Genomic DNA, 17,008 nt, shown 5'->3' with positions numbered 1-17,008 from the left:
ATCTTCGTTGCTTGCTACTCCAATGTGGTCACTTCCTCCGCCGCTATCATGGTCTTCCGCCTGCACGCTGTTCAGGTGTTCATCGTAGTGCTGCTTCCACCTTTCGATCACCGCATGGTCGTCAGTCAAGATACATCCATCTTTATCTCTGCACATTTCGGCCCGCGGCACAAAGCCTTTGCGAGATCCGTGGAGTCTCTGATAGAACTTCCACATGTCGTGAAAGCGGTACAGCTGTTCGAGTTCTTCGCACTCCTTCTCCTCTTGGTGGCGCTTCTTCTCCTTGAAGAGTCGGGCTTCTGACCCCACATTCTGACGGGTGGCTCTATGCAACATTTGTACCCGCGCTGCGTTCTTCTCAGCCAATATCTGCTGGCATTCCTCATCATACCATTCGTTACGTCGATTCAGTGCCACACGACTTAGGACGTTCTCCGCTACGCTGTTAATGGCTGTTTTTACAGCATTCCAACAGTCCTCAAGAGGGGTTTCATCCAGCTCACCCTCTTCCGGTAGCGCCGTTTCGAGAGATAACACGTAGTTTTCGGCGACATCTGGTTGCTTCAGTCGCGCTAGATTATACCGTGGCGGCCGCCGGTATCGTATGTTGTTCACAACAGATAGTTTTTGACCTATCCTTACCATCACTAGGTAGTGATCCGAATCAATGTTAGCGCCAGGATAGGTTCTGACGTCGATAATGTCTGAAAAGTGTCAACCATCTATCAGAACGTGGTCGATTTGTCATTCTGTCTGGTTGGGTGATCTCCAGGTGTACCGAAGATAGAGGTTATGCTGGAAGAAGGTACTACGTATGGCCATGTTCTTGGAGGCGGCAAAGTCGACCAACCTGAGCATTACAGTCCCCGCTGATAATTTTGACATCTTGTCATAACATTTGATTTTCTGTTCTCAATTTTATTCAACAAACATTGATTTTTATTCTTTTGATCGATAAACTTTGACGTTTAAAACATTTGTGTGGTTTTTCTGTGTACCATCATCATGATCATAAATCTTTCGCACCTGTTGCACCAAGCCTAGCGTAACTTCTTCTAACCGCTTGCCGTCTCGTTTCAGATGCACACTACACGACCAATTGTCCTTGTCCGATGCAGTCGTGTCCAAAAAACGTCAATGCTGGGTCCCTTATTGGTATCAAGGCCAGTAAGGGCCCAGTAGCCACCGTATCAACCCAAAACCATCATATCGCCTCGGCGGCGGTCTATTCCGCTCCCGCCCAAACTGCTACCGTCAGCAGCAGCAACTACAAAACCGTCTGCGAGCCCATCATGATCTCCTCCGGTTCGTCCACGTCTTCTTCACCGTTGCCGCCGGATATTCACGCTCCCATTGTGTGCCCAGCCGAAGTCGAAACGTCCATGTGCCACGTATCTCCATCGCCAGCTGTAGTGACGCCCGTAACGGCCAGCGTCGCATGTAGTAGTGCCGCCATCACCAACACCACTAACACGACCAGCAGCAGCAGCATCACAACAATAGCGGAACCAAATAGAACACCTAAAGTTAAGCCCGAAAGTGACCTGTATCTGTATAGTAAGAACTACCACCTGCACCATCATCACTATCACCAGCAGCATCGTCCGTCGGCACCTCCGCCAACGCATCCGCTGCAAAACTATACTCCGACAACCGGGCCGCTGTTAACCGAAGTCAAGGAAGAACCTTCGACGCCTACTCCTGATGCCGACTCAAAGTCGGTCAAAAACATTCCTAAACTAATACCGATAACAACCGCCCTGGTAAAGCAAGAGATTACCGAAGTCAAGCAGGAACTACCCGCTGTAGTATCCTGCAAAAAAGAACACTTTGAGGAGAACGGTCCTGCCATGACACCGGATCTGCTTCTCGACGAGGCGTTGATTAAAAAGGAAGAACTAGTCACAGAGCTTCTGCTACCCAATCGCTGTTTTGTCCAGAATCAAAAGCTTGACGAGAAATGTCTCCTGTCTGATATTTTAACCGCGGAAGGTAATCTGGTAACGAGTAAGACTACAGGTAGTGATAGTTGCAGTAATAACAATAATAATAACAACAACAGTAGTATTAGTAATGAAAAAGTACAATTAGTCGATAGTGTCCTACCTGATATCCCAGCATCTATGGTGAAGCGAAGACCTCTGCTGGTTGCATGTAAGAAGGCCACGCCGAAAAAATCACCACCCAATAGCTATAAGAATCTGATCAAACGTACAAATCTGGACGAAGAAAGTACGATCACCGTACTTAGCGATGACGATGAGGAAGATGATGAGGAAGAGGAGGTAACACAAAAGAAGCCCAGAAGAAAACTACTTCCAATGAAACCTAGAAAAATTTTGAAGCGAACTCGTCGTGTTTTCGGTGCCGAACAGTTAAAACATCTGAAGAAACTATCCAGCACAATGCTACAACCGAACCGAATGCGAAGGATCTTCAAACGACCATCGTGTATTCCGCGAAATCCAACCACATCCCAACAAGCAACAACCAAAACATCAGAAACTTCGACGCCAACAAAAGATAACTATGAGAATACTCCCAAAACTACTACTCCAGACAATTCACGACAAGAACCAGAAGTTCCACCGGTAAAGGCTGATAGTACGAAACTGTCAGAAACTGCACAGGAAATGGCCGAACGCCCGCGACCCGTTTCCAACGTCGATCTGACGATCGATCTGGTTGCCAAAGGATACTTCTCTGAACCGGAAATTCTATGTCACGAAGTTACACCAAATTCGCGTCTCATCAAGAAACTTAAACTACAAAAAGGTCGATCACAGTCAGAGCAGAACCGTGGAAAGAGGGAGGGTACCATCGATGAGAAGCACTCATCGAAGAAGGCGAAAAAAGTTGACAACCTAGACGTTGATTTCGACAAACGAAAAGCCAAATGCAGATCGAAAAAGTCGGAACAGGTTGAGTCGGACAACAAACAGGCTCCTCCTGCGAAAAACGATTCACCCAACCCCGCTGCTGGAGACACAAATAAAGCACTGAAAGTTAAACACCCACACCAACCAAAACCTTCGGAACCGAAGGAAAAGAAACCCAAAAAGGAACACAAGCAGTGTAGCAAAAAGAAATCCAAAGCGCAAAAACAAATTGAAATGGAGAGAGCTACCTCAACGCCGCTTCCGCACGCGGTAGAACTGGAGCCTGCAAATTTGAATGTTTCAGAAATAAATGCGATCGAGCCGATCCCGAGCGTAGACGACCGTGAAATGGACTTTGACGATGCCGCTACGGTACTGGTGGACGATGATATGATGAGCGTCGACACGAATACGATGATCAACAGGCACAATAACAACAACAGTAGTGGTGTTGAAAATAAGAATCCAATCGCAGAGGAAGAACCATTAGAACAACCCGCACAAGCGACTGTGCCGGAACTTTCGGCTAGTGGCGACGACGGCAATCTGGGGCCGGTGGATGATGATGACGAAGACGAGGAGATTATGTTGGCCAAACGATTCGCCAAAAAGGGTACTTCGGTGTTGAAACGTAACGCACGGTCGAGATCGAAGTCCAAGTCGAGAAAGTTCAGCACCAAGAAGCGTCATCGTGTGTATCGTTTGACGACCGAAATAGAGGAGCTCATTGTACCGAGAAAGTGTAACAGTGTGCCACGCTGGAGTAACGGGTGGACCTGGGAGGGTCAACCGTTCCAAGGGAAGGTGTTTTTAAATGTAAGATATATTGGAGCTAGATATCACGGTTTTGTACGAATGTTGAAAATTATTTTATATTTTCAGAGTGATGATCTGCCAGTTCTGAGAACTTGCTATCCTGCGATGCGGCATTCGGAAGGAGACATCATCAGACCGAGAGACTGCGTATTGCTTCGGGCTGGCAGCAAGCGAGCTGAGCTACCTTACGTAGCGAAAGTGGCATACCTATGGGAGAACCCAGAAGATGGTAACTTTCTGCCGGAGCACGCTAGTTCAATCGACAGCAGCGTTAATATGCTATTCTTTTTATTTTTAGGTGAAATGATGATGTCCCTGCTGTGGTACTATCGTCCCGAGCACACAGAGCAGGGACGACAACCAACCGATGGACCGGATGAGGTTTTCGCATCGCGTCACAAAGATCACAACAGCGTAGCGTGCATCGAAGATAAATGCTACGTGTTAACGTTCAGCGAGTATTGCAGGTGAGCACAGTTTTACCTTTCATCATTGGTATTTTCGAATCTCTAATAAAAGAGATTATTTGCTTTAATCGTAAGCAATTAAGCATAAAACGCAAATCGTAAGCAATAAGCCTGCAAATTTTCATCAGTCACTTTAAAAAGCCATATACAAATTCCAATAAAACATTAAAACACTAATGGTCTATACGTCATAGGAAATATATTGCTACGGAATTTGAACTTCTGATTGTTTATTCGATTTGCATAAGTAATGGCAGTTTTTTTCTGTATGGACATTATCACTACGACTAGTATTTTGATCTATTGTGTTATCGTCCAGATGTTGTATTCGTTCCTTTTGCAGTACCGCTACAGAGCGATCGAACTGCTTATTATCCATGCTTAAGAGTCGGTGTTTTCATCCTTTTTCTTTCTATGCTTTTCTGCTAATTTTCAACGCACAGGAAGTGTGGAGTATTTATAACCTAGTTATAATTTGCCCTTGGGCAAGAGGCTTCATTCGCACCTCGAGCAAGTACCACTCTTATAACCTGCCCTGGTACGATGTTTCATTGTTGGTCAAATCCGGAATTTAGTTGGAAAGATGACTGTGGAGGGCCTGAAAATAAATCCATACTAAAGTCACTTAACAATGAATGGCCTGATTCTACTAACATTGGAACCAACGACTTTGACTCACTTGTCAAGGTAGACTCAATTACCTTGTAGTGTGACAGTACCAGTGACAGTGCACTGCCATTTCGTTTTTCTCAGTTTAGAATGGTTGCGACTGAAGTAGGGAAAAGCAAACAAAGACCTTGATGTCAAGAAGCAAGTTTGTGTATTAAGGGGAAACCGAAAGTGGCTCAAAGATGGCTGGATAAATGGCTACCATTCGAAGCATGTAGTGTTTTGCGCCTTAAAAATGCATCTGTATTGACAGAGCACGCTTTCGCCACGTAATCAGTGCTTCCAGCGCTGTTATAATGTCCTAAAACTTGTAATTCAATTTATCGATCTGCTGTATATCAATAAACGCTCAGCAAAACATAATTGCTAATGGAAAATAAATTTAACTGAACATATCGATGATTACGTGTTCATAAAAGCGAGCAATGTATAATTTGGAATTAGTTAATAGATATTTGGTTACGCACATCTTTCGTTGAACTAGCGATTTCGGAAAAAGCAGCAACACAGTATCAAACTTTCGTCACATCAATGAGCTTTTAAAGAGCTTTCATCTTTCGCCGCATCGATGAGCTTAGAGTGAAATAAACAAACAAAACGCAAACGCAGGAATCAAAAACGCAATCCGATGCAAGCGGATTAATTAAACATCCTAGTGATCCTACGCATTATTCAGTTGCTGCTGTTAATTTTGATTGAATCGGAATGCCTTGATAAAGAAAACAAACCCTTTTTCGGGATGTTTGTAGTCAGTGCGGTTGGCTGCGGATCAGCTGTTTATGTTTGCAAGCTTCGCTATTTGACATATATTACCAATACTAATGCAATATTCAAATAAACGTTTAGGTTTTTAACGAACACATGAGATGTACAGTACAGTGTTTGTCGCACTAACACAATAACGTTAGCCACTTTCGGTTCCGCCTTAAATCAAAAATTTCGTAGTCTTATGCTTAATTGAAAATAAGGTGCGAGATTCATATTCATCGCTACTTGTAAGCGACAAATCGACGCATTGAAGTTCTTCGTTACGTCAATGACAATGTTGCAGAAGGAAGCTCATAGAAGACAGTAGTGTAGCACCAGAACTTTAAGAGATTAAACAAAAAATTTGATTGCTGGAAAGGAGCAAAAACCGACTTCAGAACACTACAAACATAGCAGAGAAACGCTAGCAGTGGGACTACAGTGGGTAATTTTAAAAATATGGGGGGAGTGGATGGATTGAGCTGATTTTTTTTATCTTAAAACGGGATCAGTTGATTGCTGCAATACGGCTACAAAGTATTCTCCAAGCAGGCCGTCACCGATAGCTCAAGGGTTTGTAGGCAACTACCAAACGCGGATCATGATAGATCGCGCCTCTGCGGACCAAATTTTTATCATCCGGCAGATTCTACAGAAACGGAACGAATACAGTATGCCACGCATCATATATTCACCGATTTTAAAGCAGCATGGGATTCAGTCGATCGATACCAGCCATTAAGTAATAGGAGAAAGGCGGTAAAGCCGGACACCTTAAGCTTAAGCCTCAATATCTACTCAAATATAACTATATTAATCGCAGTACAGCGGCAAACAGAAGGCACTACAACCGAAAGTTGATAAATAGCGAAAACAAAAGCCGTCTAAGATTACTCCCCTGAGGGACGCGCGAAACATTAGTTAACACTTCAGAGTAAGAAGCTCCTATCTTAACGCAATGCGATCGGTTTATCAAATAGAATCTGAACCAGCCGATTGAGGATCTGTTGACTCCAAGTTTTTCTTGTTTGCTTAACAGAATTTCGTGATCCACTCGATCAAATGCTGCCTTGAGATCAGTATAGATTGAGACCAGTATGAACGCATAATGATGTAAATTCGGTCAAATTTGTCGCACCGGACCGCTTAGAATAGAATCCTTGCTGAGCAGTTGAAATGTAATTTTTATAATGAGCAGAAAAGCGCCTCATTGATAATGATCTCAAAAACTTTTGAACAGTAACAAAAAGAGGTGATGCTTCTGTAATTTCGAATATCTCTTTTGTCGCCTTCCTTGTGAACAGGGAACATAAATGAGGATTTCCACAATTCAGGAAATTTGCTCTCATGCGGTGACCTGTTAAATAATTACGTAAGTGGAGCAAATACCACCTTCGAACACAACATAAGAATGGACACTGGAATGTCGTCTGAACCCGCAGCATATGAAAGCTTTAACTGCTTGTAACTGTTGTAACTATAACTGTTTTGTAAGCTGTAACTTTGATAAAATACCAAAATCGCTTTGAATTCTTGCACTGCCAGTCAACGCGAGAGATAGTGGATCTGACCTCGTCATAATCAACTTATCGAAGGTCTGGTGTAGCGTCATTCCCAAAAGGATCTTCAAAAATAATCGGCTTTGCTTCTGAAACGGTGCAGACGGGTGTTCGTTAGACAAGACCAAATGTTTTTCTGTAGACTATACCATTGACTTGCATCAACCAGCAGTAAATGTGATTTACTAGCTAAACACTTTATGAGTGTGTTTAGCACGGAACTAGCTTTTTCTGATACCTATCTGGTGTCTGGCGGTAGATAAAGCCTTTAGGGAGTCGACGTAAAATGTCCCGTCATTTGACTTACACTACCGAACCTGCGGCTGATTATATTTCTCAAACTGCAGACCATAATCCCTGAGTTCCAAGTCGGAGATGGGAGCACCGATAGAGTGTACGTGCTCATGAATGCTGCTAATGTCATTACAAAGGTCCGGGGGTAAATAGATGACACCCGCACTCACAGCTCGACGAGGCGTAACGATTCTGAACCATAGCTGCTCAATAGCATCGAAAACAGGTGTTGGATGGCTTTAGCTGTTCCAGCGAGTTGAAACAGCAATCAGAACACCCCCGTTACGTGTTTTATACTGTTCGAAGGGTTAAGATCGACGCAATGGACAGCAAAGCCATTGCTGAACAGTTACTTACTACTTAGATGACTTGCCATCCTAAGACAAAGCCTGTTGAACATGGTTTCTCCTGTTAACTCGGTTGTGAGCTACCGCTCTCCAATTTCTCAGACACCGAGTACTCTCCACCAGATCTCGCTCCAACTGATCTAACCATCTTTTTCGTTGCGCTCGTGGTCGTCTTGGTCCTACCGGATTCGAGGCAAATACCATCTTTACAGAGTAGATATTCGGCATTCTTGCAACATACCCTATCGATCGTATCTGTCTAGCTTTTGCCACCTTTTGAATACTGGCTTCGCCAAAGAGCTGTGCGAACTCATGATTCATCCTCCGCCTCCATACTCCGTTCTCCTGTACGCCATCGAAGATTGCCCTTAGTACTCGTCTTTCGAAAACTCCGAGCAGGTCCTCCTCGAGCATTGTCCATGTTTCATGCCCGTAGAGAACAACCGGTCTAATAAGCGTCTTGTACAGGATGCACTTTGTACGGGGTCTGCTCGACAGCAATTGCTTGTGAAGCTCATAGTAAGCACGACTTCCGCTGATAATACGCCTCCGAATCTCACGGCTGGTATCACTGACCGTTGCTATCTGTGGTGAGCCAAGGTAGACGACAAATTCGTCAACTACCTCAAACTCATTGTCGTCAATCATTCTACTACTGGCCAAGCGGTGTCGGTCGGCCTCGGCTCCGCTGGCCAGCATGTACTTTGTTTTAGACTTATTTACGTATACTACCGAATAGTCGCCGAACATTCATCAAACCTCACTTGCAACTAGAAAGAATGTATCTTCCTTTGTCCGTAACCCTCGCACGTTTTGGTAGTAAAAGCGCTTGGGGTGGTTATCTTCCACATTGCTAGTTGCAACCGCTCCATTATTCAACTCTAAATTTGAGGTACCCGGCAGATAGCAGCATGAAAAAGCGATAGGATCAAAGGCTTGACGACGAAGGATATTGCTTCAGAGACCATTGCCATGGACGGAAAAAACTTCAGGAAGCAAACGTGAGCCATCACGACGGTACGTGCCTGAGAAAGCATGTTGTAAACCCTCATCACCGGTACCGAGCACCGGAAGGGAACGGCTCTGATGGCAGGAACCAGTTCTAGGATTGACGAAACTGAGATGCACCACTTTGCCGGGTGGGTTCAATCTTTCTTTCGGATGCGTTCCGTTGATGGAGGAATAGAAAAATTATATTTATATTGTTCAATAATTCATCTGACGCTGTTGTCTACATGAATGAAAACGCTACTAACTAACTTAATTAAAGGCTCTTAAGAGCAGCAGTTGTTCTTTGAATTTACTACGTGAAACATGGAAGTCAAAATAATTGTATACACTGTTGGACAAACAACACATAACACGAATGGGTTCATTCTGGCCATATTCGATGCGTCTAAAGTCCAGTCGAAGAAACTCTCTATTTCGAAAAAAAACTTGGGATGGCACTGATGTCGATTTGAGCCAGGATCGCTGGGCAATCTAATTCGCCGACTAAAACCTTTCTAATGAAGAGAACTCTTTCAATTTTCCGTCGTCTTTCCAAAGTGTCCATATGCAACAAACGACAGCGGTCTTGATACGGAGGCAGATCGTATGTGTTTCTCCATGGAAGATATTTAAGCGCGTATCGAACGAATCTACGCTGGATGGCTTCCAATCTGGACGACCATATACCTGTATAAGGGCTCCACACTACAGCTGCGTATTCAATTACGGATCGCACAAGGGAGTAGTAAAGAGCGCGCAGGCAATATGAATCCCGAAATTCCTTGGTGACTCGAAAGATAAATCCTAAGTTTTTATTGGCCTTCGCTATTATATACGAGTAATGCTCACAGAACGAGAGCTTCTCATCCAGGTGTACGCCAAGGTCTTTGATAACTGAGACTCTATCCAGTGACTCGCCATCAATAGTGTAGCTCCATTGAATCGGTTGTTTTTTTGCGGTTGAAAGAGATGACCGAGCATTTACGCACACTGATGAGGAGCTCGTTCGTTTTGCACCAGTCGACGAAGTTGTTGAGAAGCCTTTGAAGCTCGCGACAATCTTCATTAGACTTTACACAGAGGAGATCTTCAAATCATCCGCATACAAAACCCTAGTAGCACAGTTGTTACAAACCAATTGTGGCAACTGATTTGCGACCAATTTTAGTCATAAATGAGTTGCTGCAACTAAAAGTGCCAAATGTGTGCTGCTTGGGAAGTCTGCATCCTCGAGGTAACACGTATGCGCTCATTGAAGAATAGTGAAAACAGCAAAGGGCCAAGATTGCTACCTTGCGGAACACCAGATCGATTAGAAAATTGATTCGAACGTGCGCTGCCCAGTCTCACAGAAAGACGCCGGTTAACTAGATATGACCTCAGCCAGTCTACAAAGGTCGGTACCGCACCCATCCGTTTTACTTTGGCCAGAAGCAAATCATGGTCCACACGGTCAAAGGCCGCCTTCAGGTCTGTGTAAAAAGTATCTATTTGAGTGCCGTTTTCCATGTTCTGGATGCAGACCGTCCTGGAAAAAATACATGCTGGTCACAGGAGATATGACGCTTTACTTCCTGAAATAGAAGCTTATCTTCCAGTTGCATGAGGGTTATCGTTGGCCTGAAAACGCGAAACGCATCAGCAAAGCACAGGTTAGGACAAGATATATACTAACCACAAGTGAGTTCCGGAAGCTCTGTTTACACACCCACACGCAGGACCGGGACGACAGTTGTACACTGGCTGCAGCAGCTCGATTATGGCGGGACGGTTGAGAGCTTCCGAAATTGCCATTGACTCGTGTTTTCGATATCTGGTTGAATATCCTGCAACTGCAACACCGATGGAAGTGAAGCAAGTGGTCGTTGATTTCCAGGTACTGATTCAGACAGGTACGAATCAAGAAGTGCGCGATCTTCCAACGGTCCACAAATTAACGATGGACTGAAAGCGCGGTACGTATCAGCAGAGGATAAAAAGAACATGGTTCGAACTTGCCGTAAGAGGGGCTATAGAAGCCCTGGTTCACACACCCTGAGTGCTTTACACTGGAATGAATTCGGGAAACGACGGTTTGCGAATTGGTCTACTTAGAATATAGAAACCAAAAATGTAGTTCTACGTTAAAATAATATACTTATGGAATTGACCTTTTTGAGTAAAAACTGCCGCCGTGGCGCTCCCTGCTGCGATGGTGATAAAAATGAAAACGAACGTCAAATGCGGTATATTTCATAAAAAAATTTCAGTAAATTTAATTTTTAACTAGTTTTCGATAGAAAACTTTACTAAATTTTTATCAGGTTTTGTAAGAAATTTGCTGTTTTGCAAGGTGTTTTAAAAACACTTTTAAAATAGTGAATTGAAAGAGCATAAATTTGAAGAATACTGTAAAAGTTGGTGTGGCGACTTAACTAATCGAACACAGCAGTGATCCTAAATCGCTTTTTGCATATTATAGGAACGTTTTTCTACTTTGCAAAATCTTTATGCTTGTTTTGTAATGGTTCAAGTCAAAGTTCTAGAGATTCGAACAGCTGTCAGTCCTGTTCGAACCACGTTGTTCCTGTTCGAGATTCGAACAGCTGTCAGTCCTGGTCTGACTTTTAAAATAGTGAATTGAAAGAGCATAAATTTGAAGAATACTGTAAAAGTTGGTGTGGCGACTTAACTAATCGAACACAGCAGTGATCCTAAATCGCTTTTTGCATATTATAGGAACGTTTTTCTACTTTGCAAAATCTTTATGCTTGTTTTGTAATGGTTCAAGTCAAAGTTCTAGAGATTCGAACAGCTGTCAGTCCTGGCGGACCACGTTGCTCCGGCATTGCATGAAAATATGAATGTTCTCTTTGGATATCCAGTATCTTGCTTGCAATAGCCTGGTTTATGTTAAGTTTACAAAAAAAACAAGCTTTTTACCGCTTGAGCACGTGGATTTTTATAATTTACCGTGAAATATAACCTCTCTTTTGTCGCACAAATATACAAAAACATTATTTTCTCGTATATACTCTAAACAAACCACTGACAAAGTATGTACCAAAAATAAAGTACTCAATTTTCTTACATTCAAGCAAACTGTCAACTTTCTCACCGTTCGGCTAGTTCTAAAGACCACCACCGTCAGCGCATAAGATTCTCTCGAACAGGTCAATAAAACCTAGCTAAAAGTAAATTTGGACGCCCGTCGTGCGTCACCGGCACGCCCCTCGTGGTAGGAACTGGAACCATTTGACTTTGTTCACATGCTTATGACGAACAACTGGTGCAAGTTTCGTTAAAATATTGCACCACGTAGCGGAGCAGTACAGAATGGAATTCGAATGACGTAAAAAAATCTTGTAACTTCGTCTAGTAAAAAATAAAAATCTAGTAACGTGAAAAACACTTCGAAAATCCAAACTGGTCTGGATCAAAGCTGACGAAAGTGCTTAAAATGAAAAAATCAACAATGTGTAATGTTCTAAAAGGTTATAAGGAGAACACAGGTGTGGAAAGGCGGCCGAGAACTTTAAGAAAACCGGAACTAGGGATCGAAAGCTGAGGGGAAAGATATTGAGGTGCGTTAACTGCAATCCTGGCCTCTCCATCCTAAGCAAGGGTGTGAAATTGTCAAAATTTTGCGGACTAAACATCCATGGATGGCGGCAATTTGGAACCAGCCAGCTTACCGAAAATAACAGCTAATATTAGTTGAATTATAGCTAAGACGCTGTGTTTAACTGCTGTCTAACTAATTTCATTTGTTTTAAAATGAATCAACCTTTAAGTAGGCACCAGAACCAAAAGTACCAAAACCAATGAGTGGGACATGTACAATGTATGTAGTTTGACACCCACGCCACCCCGCTGATCCTAAGAAGGTACGATGCCAACTATCAAATCACGCGGAATATCCTTGCTTGAGAAGGCTATAAGGTCTTGTAGCTTGTAGTACCAGTTCCAGTACCAACTTCCGAATCGGAACTTGGTAGTGGTACTGGAGAATTTGGTAGCCAAGAAGCGTGCTAGACGTTTGTACGAGAAAATTTTGACGATATTCAACGGATGTTTTTTTATGGACGACAAAATCCATGTGAAAATGGTTTTCAAGCAATTTCTCGGTCAAAACTTTTACAGTGCAACTGGGCGCGGCAATGTGCCAAGTAGTTCGCAAAGAAGGCCATGATCTGACAAGTAATAATATGTACAATGTACATAGCTGTGGGCTTAAGACTGAGCCTTTCATTACTCCCTCAACAATAACATTAAGTTTATACATGGAAAAATCCTTGAAGAAACGGCATAAGGTTAGCGTTTATATTCTGGCCTGATTTAGCTAGCTATCACTGCTGTAAAGTGGTGCTAAAGTGGTATGCAGCTAATGATGTCGGTTTCGTGCCAAAAGAGATGAACCCAAATTGTCCGGAGCTTCGACCCATTGAAAAACTTTGGGCAATTGTCAAACAACGGCTTCGGTGAAGCGGGAGGACAGTCAGAAATGCTAAAGAAATTCGTTCAATGTGCAAGATTGACATCAACGTGCAAGATTGCATCTCCAACTGTGTAGAGTATAAGTTCTATTAAGAGAAAACTTCCAGGTTTTATCAGAACCAGAGAAATCCAATAATGTAATACTATGAAACTTAAAGCTGAATAAAAATTCTGCATTCCAGTCATTTATGGTTTTTCTGCGACACTCTGGTCCCGAATTATAGATTGTTCTTTGTGTCCAAATTTACTTTTAGCCAGGCCTTGTATATCTCTTAGCTCGATTTATCATGAAAACTCGGCTTTTCTTTTCATTGCAGATTTCGTCGCCAGCTGAAGGGCTTCGAAGAGAACATCGAGGAGCACCCCTCGATAGTGCCACTGCTGCGGCGCGAGAATCCCCGCCTGCCGCCTCCGGTGGTGGCGCCCGAGCTGGTCATGTACTGTCAGCGTGTATACGAGTTCCGGCTGAAGCGTCTCCTCAAAACACCCTCCTAGTGTCGGCGGTTGGTGGTAGAGCGACGGGTTCCACCCAAGCCTACCGCCGAGCAACTTTCCCAACCGCTGCAGCCGGATAGCAGCTCCAAAGGCAGCGACAGTGGAACTACATCAGCAACAATCAAATCACATATCCGCAGATGAATCCGACACTTCGACCCCTTCGAACCGCTCACAGTGACCGCGTGGTGTCCGTATGGCGCTAGTAGCAGACCGTCGTCGATCGGCCGACCGACCGACTGACCGGAGTCTGTTTGTTTGTACCCAGCCAGGCTGAGCTGATTAGCCTGACAATTTACTATTTCGGTAACCGACTTTTCGCATTATAATACGTTTTGAGATCTAGTCCAGAGGTGCATGAACTTGATGCATGTCGGCCACCTAACTATAGCTACTAGCATACATACAAACACTCCCAGTGAGTCGTTTTCGAAATTTCAGTCAGTTCCAAGTATGAATGATACACGTACTTTTTCTTTTATTTGCTATTAATTTATACTCTTGTATTATACATTTAGAAAATCTTTTGCCTCACGTACGATCATTTTGTACATCCAGTTATTATCTTTATATTTTCGTTTTGTTGTTTTTAACGGTTAATAATATTATTTGTATATATTTCTCTATCCTTTTTTATCCTTTTTTGTAACGATAAGACAAATGAAGTTCGAAGCAGAATCAAAATCTATTCTAAATGGACAGTAATTAAGATAAAAAAAATCTACGATTAAATCTTTCGAACGTGTATTTATTGTTAGCAGCAAGTCAGTGGAGAACATACTAAACAAGGATCATCATTATTAATCAAAAAATACAGCTTATTGATGGTCAGATGTTTCCATTTTTTGTTTCTCTCTATTTTGAGTATACATTTGATGGGATGAGTCCCGAAACGATGCTATGATTGCATATTTTGGTGGCGCAAATTAAAAAAAAAAACAGATGATCAAACAATAAATCATAAGCCAAATTGGGATTAAAAAGCTAAATTTTTTACCATCGGTACATTCGATGTTTTTCTGCTTGAATTTTTTGCACTCAGTGCAAATGCCATGCGTCTTTGATAAAATTTCGGGAGCCATTGAAACTCTTTGCTGATAATGAAAGAACCATTTTTGGTTAAATATTAGAACCAATTCGAGCAATTCGAATTTTTCTGCATTTAATAAACAAAGTAAATTATATTGATTAAAAACTATACAGCAGCAGCAGCACATGCATTATATGAAGGAAAAAAAACAGTTATTCGCAGAGTGATGCTATGTAGAAGGAATCTTCTGTTTGATTTCCTCCGCAACAGAACGTGACAAGATTAGTTAAAATAAATGGCAAAAAAACAAGCAAAACTTACACAACAAGATGCGCAAAACCAACCACACCTATTGTTATTGCTACACTGAATAATGTATCAGTACCTTATTATTTAAAACAAACAGAAGAGAGTAAAATAAACAAAATGAAAAAAACACTAAGTATATTAAATAAATATTACTATGATTATATATTAGACACAAAATTAATATATACACTTATACAGTATGAACGTGGAAATACAAGTGTAAGTAGAATAGATGAATTGTTTAACCAATACCATTTGCATAATTACCGGCGAAACAATCCATGTCAGATTCCAGAATCGTCATTCTATGTTGAACACGTCCAAACCTTCCCAGTGGTTTAACAAGTAATTTTATTTCCTGCGAAGAACAAAAAACTACAACAACATCTAGCTTCTCTAACAAATGAAGCACCGCACTGCACCTTACAAAAAACTAAATAAATAAATAAAAGGAAACCGAAACGATAAAGCCATTTTAATAGCCAACAGTAAATAGAGCAGTCAGAGCACTAGGCGCAACCCGTAAGTTTGGACAATGTTTGGAACCTATACACTAATACTAACCGAAGCATCCAGCAAAAACAAAAACATAATCGTAACGAAAGTTCTAAAATTAAACTTGTCACTCTAGGCCGCATCGCAAATTACATTTCACAATGTTTTGATTTGTAACCCCCCCTCTCCCCCCTATCCCCTTTGGGGACCACCCGTGCTAATGTAAGATCCAACCATCGTCGCAGTATCCTCTAGCTAAGCGCTAAGTGTATTTTCAACAAATGGTTTAAGTAGCTTTACAAGTGACTGGCAGGTACCTACCCCACTCGTTCGGTTAAGTTCGAAGAGCAGAAACTAGATTTACATACTACCCGCTGGCCACCGGGCCAGCCATTGGTTGCTAGTTGCTAAGTTATAGATCCCCCTCACTTACTCTAACACTCTATGTTGTATCATAATGGACATTTTAAGGCAGTTCTTTTACGTACAGAATAAGTTTGATAGTAGAGTACATATTTGATTGAATAAAAAAAAGAAGCAAGCCAGAAGGTGAAAAACTAATTTAAAGTTAATTATTAGGGGCAGATTGACGTTGAACAGATAATGGTTTTACAAAATGGCAAACATCAAAGCAGAAATTTTACCAAAATCGATTGATTGAAATGAACGAAGAAAAAAAACAAAACAAGAACTATGTGGCAATTAACATTGGGCAAAAATATACCAAGAGTAAACTGAAGGTGAATTATCCGTTAATGTTTAGAGTGTGAAAGAAATTATTTAAAAATTTAAAACAATCGTGAAAGACGCTCAATATTTCCAAGCCCTGCCTAGGGAGATTACACGATTGGTAGGCTGGACAACAATACTTGCCAACTCTGCGAATTCGAAAGCGAAACCGCAGAACAGGAGCCTCTTCCTACCATATATTTGGTTTTCGGCACATTGATTTGTATACCTATCCTCCTAGCCTCCGATTTTAGCCTGGCGTAGATTGCCTCCGCCATTCCAAGGTTTCTAGCATCGATAGATGTCGAGGTCATCTGCGAAGGCTAGAAGTTGGCTACTCTTGCTGAAGATCGTTCCTCTCATTTCGATGCCCGCTCACTGGATCACACCTTCAATAGCGATATTGAATAGCATACAGGACAGTCCATCCCCTTGCAGCAACCCTCTGCGCGATTCGCAAAGACTTAAGAGTGTCCCCGAAACGCGCAAGTAACACATCACTCGCTCCAGGATAGCTTTGATCAGCCGCGTCAGTTTGTCCGGAAAACCGTACTCGTGCATTATCTGCCATAGCTGTTCGCGTTCAACTGTATCGTATGCTGCCCTGAAATCCACGAAAATATGATTCATGGGTACGTTGTACTCTCGACATTACTGGAGGATTTGTCGGAGAGTAAAAATTTGATCCGTAGTTGCACGGGCCCCC

The 17,008-nt window shown here is 42.4% G+C and overlaps 1 protein-coding gene across 1 annotated transcript in view; it reads left to right on the top strand.

The window, feature by feature from the left end:
• LOC128739552 (uncharacterized) overlaps nucleotides 1-16,296 on the top strand; it is a gene marked incomplete at its 5' end in the record, with an annotated part of 421,627 nt that extends 405,331 nt beyond the window's left edge. Inside the window, 4 exons of the mRNA XM_053835046.1 lie at nucleotides 1,081-3,695; nucleotides 3,762-3,924; nucleotides 3,994-4,162; nucleotides 13,562-16,296. Of these exons, the coding sequence (XP_053691021.1) occupies nucleotides 1,081-3,695; nucleotides 3,762-3,924; nucleotides 3,994-4,162; nucleotides 13,562-13,739 (3,125 nt within the window). The remainder of the gene's footprint in view (nucleotides 1-1,080; nucleotides 3,696-3,761; nucleotides 3,925-3,993; nucleotides 4,163-13,561) is intronic.
• Between the last annotated feature and the right edge of the window lie 712 nt (nucleotides 16,297-17,008).

Source organism: Sabethes cyaneus, chromosome 3 (genome assembly GCF_943734655.1).
Source record: "Sabethes cyaneus chromosome 3, idSabCyanKW18_F2, whole genome shotgun sequence".
Lineage (NCBI taxonomy): Eukaryota > Metazoa > Arthropoda > Insecta > Diptera > Culicidae > Sabethes > Sabethes cyaneus.
Note: the sequence above shows the minus strand (reverse complement) of the source record. Positions and strands in the feature narration are given on the sequence as shown.